This window comes from Ammodytes marinus, assembly GCF_949987685.1.
Source record: "Ammodytes marinus genome assembly, chromosome: 9".
In the NCBI taxonomy this organism is placed as follows: Eukaryota; Metazoa; Chordata; class Actinopteri; order Uranoscopiformes; family Ammodytidae; genus Ammodytes; species Ammodytes marinus.
The window spans coordinates 25,024,267-25,031,302 of NC_137213.1; the positions used below are offsets into that span (position 1 = coordinate 25,024,267).

At 38.9% G+C, this 7,036-nt stretch overlaps 1 protein-coding gene across 3 annotated transcripts; it reads right to left on the reverse strand.

The window, feature by feature from the left end:
* Window positions 1-165: 165 nt before the first annotated feature.
* Window positions 166-7,013, reverse strand: LOC307255744 (nucleolin-like). 3 transcript variants are annotated; one of them, XM_080034509.1, is made up of 16 exons: window positions 6,910-7,013; window positions 6,369-6,444; window positions 6,188-6,271; window positions 5,967-6,107; window positions 5,312-5,410; window positions 5,086-5,229; window positions 4,411-4,488; window positions 4,196-4,319; window positions 3,914-4,071; window positions 3,514-3,643; window positions 2,533-2,690; window positions 2,277-2,406; window positions 2,078-2,205; window positions 1,830-1,956; window positions 1,517-1,731; window positions 166-409 (listed from the first exon to the last, which is right to left on the reverse strand). In XM_080034509.1, the coding sequence occupies exons 1-16, from the start codon at window positions 6,910-6,912 to the stop codon at window positions 348-350; spliced, it is 1,857 nt and encodes a 618-aa protein (XP_079890635.1). In that variant the 5' UTR covers window positions 6,913-7,013; the 3' UTR covers window positions 166-347. The 3 variants fall into 3 exon arrangements, with proteins under 3 accessions (XP_079890635.1, XP_079890634.1, XP_079890633.1); XM_080034508.1 differs by having other exon boundaries at window positions 2,078-2,202; window positions 5,312-5,413; XM_080034507.1 differs by having other exon boundaries at window positions 5,312-5,413.
* Window positions 7,014-7,036: the final 23 nt, after the last annotated feature.

Sequence of the window (7,036 nt, forward strand, 5' to 3'; positions counted from 1 at the left end):
AGAATAGGTCTGTGAAGTGCCCTGGGATAACCCTGGCTTTGGGGTCTTTCATTTTAGGACAAAACACAACACGACAGCTGGTTTGGTTTTAAAATACATGTATCTTCACATTTGAAAAAATGACTCATTGAAATAAACACAATGTGAAAAGTTCTGGTTCTGTTTTCATATACTTTGTTGATTTGTTTTATTTTCATTCATCACGTCCTACATGTAGGTTGGACTACATTTTATGTAGACAGTTGTACAGCTTTGCAAAGTCTGTACACACAATTCAACAGTTGACAAATGCTTTCAGGTTACAAAAAAAAAGGTAGATTCCTTCATGATCACTTTCTCCAGGAATGTTAAGCTTTATTTTTCACTTGTTTAGCAGTGGGCTTTGGCTTGCCAGTCCCAAGTCCTTTACCTGTAAGAAAGATGAAAGTTTTATTTTTTTTGCTTAAAAATTAGACAACAATTAGATGTGAGCCTTTCTACAAAATAGAAAGGCTCACATTTTCCCAGCCATTTATCCCATATTCACGTACTTTATTTTGTATCAAACATTAGAAGGATTTCGACAAAGTATCAACAGTGTATTATAGCAAGGACGCTAAAAACTATTTCATAAAAAAAAAAGCTTCGAATGAAATAGGTTTAATTCATTGAGCTGAAATGACTGATTGTTTAGGTCAGTTTTAGGCATTGCTATAAGCTATAAACAAAATATTAATATTATCACATTATTGAGTTGTTCTGGCTAAAGCATTAGCGAACTAATGTTTATTAAATCATCCAGTGTTGAATGTTGTGTTTGCATCCATCTAAAGAATGATAAGTGCAATAGTCCCTCTTACTTTAGCTCTGTTTTGGTGTCAACCAACTGCAGAGGGAAATATCCAGCTCTACAGCTGCCAAATACAACACTGTTAGCTAGTCTATAACTGTATGCCGTTTGATTCTTGGCAAGAAAGCATAAAGTGGGTTAATTCAGAACTTTTCATTGAAAACGACTGCCGGCTGTGGCTGGAAACAAGCTTGAGATGACAGCTGAATTGAGGTCAATAGTGGAGAGATTAAAACGCTCTGCACAGATGATGGGAACTGCAGAGTCAACACTAGAGACTCCTTTCACATTACTCATAGTTTTGAGTAATTGTTGAAATAAAAAACATTGATGAGTGCAAGTTGAATTCACAATGAAATGTAGACCCTGTTTCCACATGACGTTAACATGTCGTTTAAGTGATCCGAACACAAGTGGACAGCTCTCCGTCCGTGTGTTCACACCTGGCAGTACACAATACACATGCGTCTTATTTGTCCACTTGTGATCGGATTCCATTTACCCGCTCTGTATATAAATCAACACGTACATCATTTCAGTTTGCGTCCTGAGAGTGTTTCCACCTGTAGTAGAGCTGTCCACTTGTGTTCGGATCTTAAAGCTAGGTGGAAACAGGGTCTTATTCTCAACAACATAGAAAAATCCAGCTTTATCAAGACTGACGTGCAAGTGAAACTTCATTGTTACCTCCTCTGTTGCGTTTTTTGCCTGTTGCAGCCGCTTTAGCTGCAGGCCGTCCTACAGCTCGCCCCACCAAGCCTGCCTTTGCTCCTGGGGCGCCCTTTTCAGCCTTGGGTCGTGCATAAGCCACGCACACGTTGCTGCCGTCTATCTCACAGTCCTCCATGGCTTCTTTGACAGCTTTGCAGTTTTCCTCATTTTCAAAGTACACAAAACCAAACCTGAGGGAGAAATGTGACGTAAATCCAGTCAGTACAAAGCAGAATAATTGAATTTTTTTTTGTTGAAATTTGATTAAATAAAAATGTATGCTTCCCACCGTTTTGAAATGCCTGTCTCTTTATCTACAGCGATTCTTGCCGTTTGAGCCCCTTCGAAAGCACCTTCAAGAGTCTCTGCAGTCGTCTTCTCAGCGAGGCCCAGCACAACCAAGGTTTTTGATAAGACTAAAGATGGGAAAAAAACATAACTTAACCATCAACATTTTTTATTACACACCATGTTTCAAACTGACTTTGGACACACTTGAAATTCACGTTTTGTTATCAAATATTTAGACGACCGCACCTTCCCGCTTCTCTCGCGTCTCGTAGAATTGTACTCGTAGCGGCCTTTTGCCGAGCTTCATTTTCTTGGATGACTTCAAGGCCTTTGCAGCATCTTCCACGGTTGCAAACTCGACAAACGAGTACCTGCTGATGATGACAGATGTTGAAATATTTCTTCATTGAGAGAAGGCAGAGTTGACCAGTGTGCATGTACTCACCCTCTTGATTTGCCTTTGAGTTCAGGTATCTTGATGCTAACAGCATTCTGAAAGACTTTCTTGAGGTTTTTTTCCTTGATGTTGTAAGACAAATTGCTCACAAATAAGGTGTTGTTAGGAGGAGTTTCAGCTGTGGGAAAAAAGAAAGAGCCTTTGTCAAGACAGGTAAATCCCCAGGTCCAGATATAATAAACTGAAGTGCTGTAGCATCTTGTCAGCTATGGACAGAAAATGTGTATACTGTCCAGTCATTCACCTTTTGTATTATTGTTGTCGTCATTGTTTGTGACTTCAGGCACCTTTCTTGTTCCTACCGAGTCCACGATCAAAGGCCGGCCTTGGATCTTAGGGACTTGTGCTCTCTGCTGTACTTTCTTAGCAATGGTTTCACTTTTGAACTCCACAAAGGCAATACTGTTTGAAAATAAGGATATTTAATTTAGTATGCATTAGAAATATCCTTTAACCCATTGATGACGGCTGCTGCGCGATGCCACATTGGCTCTCCTGCCTGATGCTGCGTCGCGCAGCATTATTACTTTATCTAATTTTCATGGCATTCCCAGCATAGAATGCACTGTCATTGGTTCAAATACACATGAGGTGGGTTTTGTTGATTTTTTTAAGACCACGTGACCACCCAAAAGTTGTGTGGTTTGCCGAAAATCATGTCAATCAAAAAAATAAAAAATAAAAAAATAAAACAAAATAATAAAAAAAATACGCCAGCTATGTCGGCGACAGAACAGTTAGTGGCGTTTGGTGCGCAGAATCAAGGTCTACTATAGACTACTGACGAAAATCACACAACACATTGCATCTATTTATTAACAATATTTAATAATTTTCTAATTCATCTAATTTTTACGATTTTTAGAAATATTTGTTGGTTTGTAAGCGCTAAGAGAGCATGTTTAAATAAAACCTGTGAACCTTAACTTTTAAATGTATTTTATTTCATGTTTCTATGTGCTACACAGGCTTAGATATTAAGGTTTTGGTAGACTTGACAATTCGTACAATTTTTTCAGAAAACCCTCAGGCATTAAGGACATGCATCCTAGATTGCCATAGTCATCAATGGGTTAAATGCACATTATGTATTTGAAACATATGTAAAAACCATTGCATTACTTGTACCCATAATCAATAATACATCATTTTCACATTTAACCTTGTTGCAAATACAGGGAGTGATCCTTAGCACTTGATAAGTTGAGTTGATAAAAACTCTCACCCCTTGTCTGGGCCTTCAGCTCCACCAGGAAACCTGACGTTGACAGCGTTACGGAAGACTTTCAAAATGTCTTCTTTTGTTGCGGTGTACGGGACGTTCTTCAGAAACAAACATCTGGCATCTCTGGCAGCTAAAAATGGGACAGACAAGGTCAGTACATCAATCTATAGTAATATCCTAGCACTTGGTAACGTTTTACATTCCACGGCTGATCATGTCACGAAACCATTATTAAAGCAATCAAAAGAATAAACAACGTCAAATGCATAATGAGTTTCATAATCAATCATAAACAATGAATGTCCGCCTGTGGTCTGAAGACAGAAACTCTACCTCTACACCCCTATCTTATATGTCAAGTTACATAGAATGAAATGAAAGAATAATATATGGCAGTTACCCTTTTTTTCTTCCGCTGTAGCCTTCACCTTCACCTGGTCCTCACTTTTGACCTTTGCTCTGGCGATTTTCATTGGATTTTCAAGTATCGTCTCGCCATCTAACGTCAAGGCTTTGGTCAGGTCCATCTCTGAGGCCAAATCTATATATGCATGTTTCCTACAACAGAAAAAAACATTAGTTTTGAGTTTATTTTATTCTAAAGCGGGTGAGACAATCAATGAGAGGGTTTCATAACCAAAGAGACCCGAAAATACAAATGAAAGTACAACAGAGTACTCACTTGGACCGGTCTATTCTGATGTCTTGAACCAGGAGACTTTGTGTCATGAAGTAATTTGCGAGTGAATTTTTGACTTCGTCAGATGTTTTTGACTTGTTCAGGTTGCCGACAAAAAGGCAAAAACCTACAACAAAACAAGAGTGAAAAGCGTGAACATTGGGTTCTGTACAGAGAAACAAAGCATGTAACAGTTTGTCACTTTTTTGAGTTCATACCATCATTGATGAGTTTAGTCTTCTTTGATGGGGACGTCTCAACAGCAGAGGGTGCCTTCCGTTTCCCATTTACTGCAACTGACATAATGGAAAAATGTCATAACTACATAAAGCGGACCATAGTGGGTAGGTTTTCTGGTCTCTATTCAGTTTATAAAGTTTTGGGTCCTACAAACCTGTCATCAACAATTTACGATGTACAAGAACTTTAAAAAAATGATATTAAAGGATATAAACCACATTGACCAATTTCCCAAATAGCATTTAAATACTGCCTTAGATATAACAAACATTAACAGTGGAATTTATCATGATCATTTTCTGCATCAAATTTGTATTGAAAGTGTATTAAAAATACGTGTAGTCTAAAGATTGTTTCGTTGCATTTTAGATAAAGTTTTAAAAAAAGTATAGAAGACTTGAAAGCATTTATAAGTTGAACAGTTTTATCCTTAAATTCCGAGTGATGGACTTCACAGTTTCCAAAGGCTGCTGTGCATGAAACACTCATGTGTTTTACATTCTGATAAAACAAAAGCCATAGCATAAACTGAAAACTTTTAACAAATGTTTAGTTTGAACTTTTAAGTGAGTTTCTATAGACAATGAAGAGACAGAAAGCTAAAGCTAAACAAAAGAACTTTTGATCACTGACTTGAAAGGTAATATCCTTACCTGCAGTCTCTTCAACACTCATCTGTTCCTCTCCATTGGTTTCCTTGTGAATATCCCCAGCCTCTCCTTCCTCATTCTTATCCTCACAGGTCACAGTCACTGGGGGCATTTCTTTCTCTGTATCGCACGTGTTCGTCTGAGAATCTAAAGAGGAAGCTTGGTTACTGACAGCGCTCAAAATTTCACTCTTAAACATCTGTGTGGTGTTGTTGTATATAAGCTGTACCTCCAGGTTCCTGTGTCTCTTGCTTCACCTCTGTCTCCGTACCCTCTCCAGGAGCGTTCTCCGTGGGACTGATGGCATCCGCTGAAGGGACCACCTGATCTTCTGGGGTGAAAAAAATCATAATTTTACATGGAGAAAGTGAAAACCTGTGTACACACACTTTTTTGCAGCCTCCATTCAACCATAAAGAGGGTGAGTGTATCCCCACTTAAAGATAGGCTTTGGGGTGGAGCATCACATACTAAAACTGAAAGATGTGATGGCCACTTCTGGTTTCAATATATATATTAAAACAAAGACTAACATAACTTAACAACAAACATATCATTTGAAGAGTGAGAACAATCTTGATTAAAAACATGCAGACAAACATTACACCTGCAATCTTTTTTTAAAGATATTTTTTGGGCATTTTCATGCTGTATTTGATAGTGCAGAGAGACAGAGGTGAAATGGGGCAGAGAGGGGAGTGACATGCAGAGGACGACCGTGGGCGGGAATCGAACCCGGGTCTGCTGCTGGGACCAGCCCGGGGGAGGACGCCCTACCAACTGAGCTAAGGGCGCCACCTGCAATCTTAGGTGTTTCAGTTGGGAACAAAACTTCCTTTCTTAAAAAAAGGGGGGAGGGTACATTAGTAATTTTAGATCCTCACCGCTATCTATAATCTGATCACTTGCATCAGTTATTTTCTCCGCATCCTCATGCTGCCCTTCCCCATCCTTCTTGTCCCATGATACAGTCACGGGGGTGGATGTACTTCCCTTGACTTCAATGACGGTGTCCATCTGAGAATCTAAAAGAATCAGCTTGGTTACTGACACAGCTAAGCATTTCAGCCATCAGACATCATGTGTGGTGTTGCGTTTGCAATACCTTGTTCATCTTGGTTGTCTTCCTCCAGTGTCTTCACTGTTTGTTCACTTGAAGACACCGTCTCCGTATGTCCGTCTGAAACAACTGTTTAAGGATGTATGTTATTGCCAGGCAGTATTAAATCCAAACAGTCACGTTTAAGTCAGTTTCTTTCCAGTGGTTTAAAAGGGAATAGACTTGCCAGTGTCGACAGCGACCTCTTCTTCAGTCACTTCATTGGTGACAACTATGCTTTGTTTTATTCTGCGTCTCGTTTCCTGCAAAAGACAAACACATTTATAAATGTATGTGTTACATGCCCTTAACTATTGGGATATTGATTATTTTAAATCACTTGTATTGTCTGACAAACAATCGAAACTCCCCAAATATATTATTGTACAACAAACAAAACACTCAATTGATTATGAAAATTGTTGATTCACTTTTTAAGATCACTGTAAAACAGCAAATTATTTTTCGACGAATGATTCAAATTGAGGGCTAAATGTAATAACATTTATAACTAAACACTTATAAACCAAGTGGTGAGTGGTACGGGGGTAACCAATTCAAAACAGTGCGAATAGGTAGAACTCAACTAGCTAAACAACTGTTAGCTCTCTTGTTATTTTCCAGTTAATAATAGCGTAGAGCGGTTAGCCTAAAACGAACTACTTAGTTTACGCTGACGTCTGGTAAATATACATTTAATGTAACGTGATTCTTAAGACTGTCTTTACCATATTTGGCGTTACACCAGCACAAAATCACAGGCAGGAGCACCTAGTCGTAGCCGGTGGATACACGTGTGCTGAGCTAAAAACATCCACATGAAATTCAACCTACGCACTGCGCATGCGTGTACGT

Excerpts from the sequence above, each read along its gene's own strand:
- LOC307255744 (XM_080034507.1), bottom strand. Across the intron at positions 4,489-5,085 it reads GAGTGTTGAAGAGACTGCAG|TTGCAGTAAATGGGAAACGG; the intron begins GTAAGGATATTA and ends CCATTATGTCAG. Across the intron at positions 1,957-2,077 it reads GACGCGAGAGAAGCGGGAAG|TCTTATCAAAAACCTTGGTT; the intron begins GTGCGGTCGTCT and ends TCCCATCTTTAG.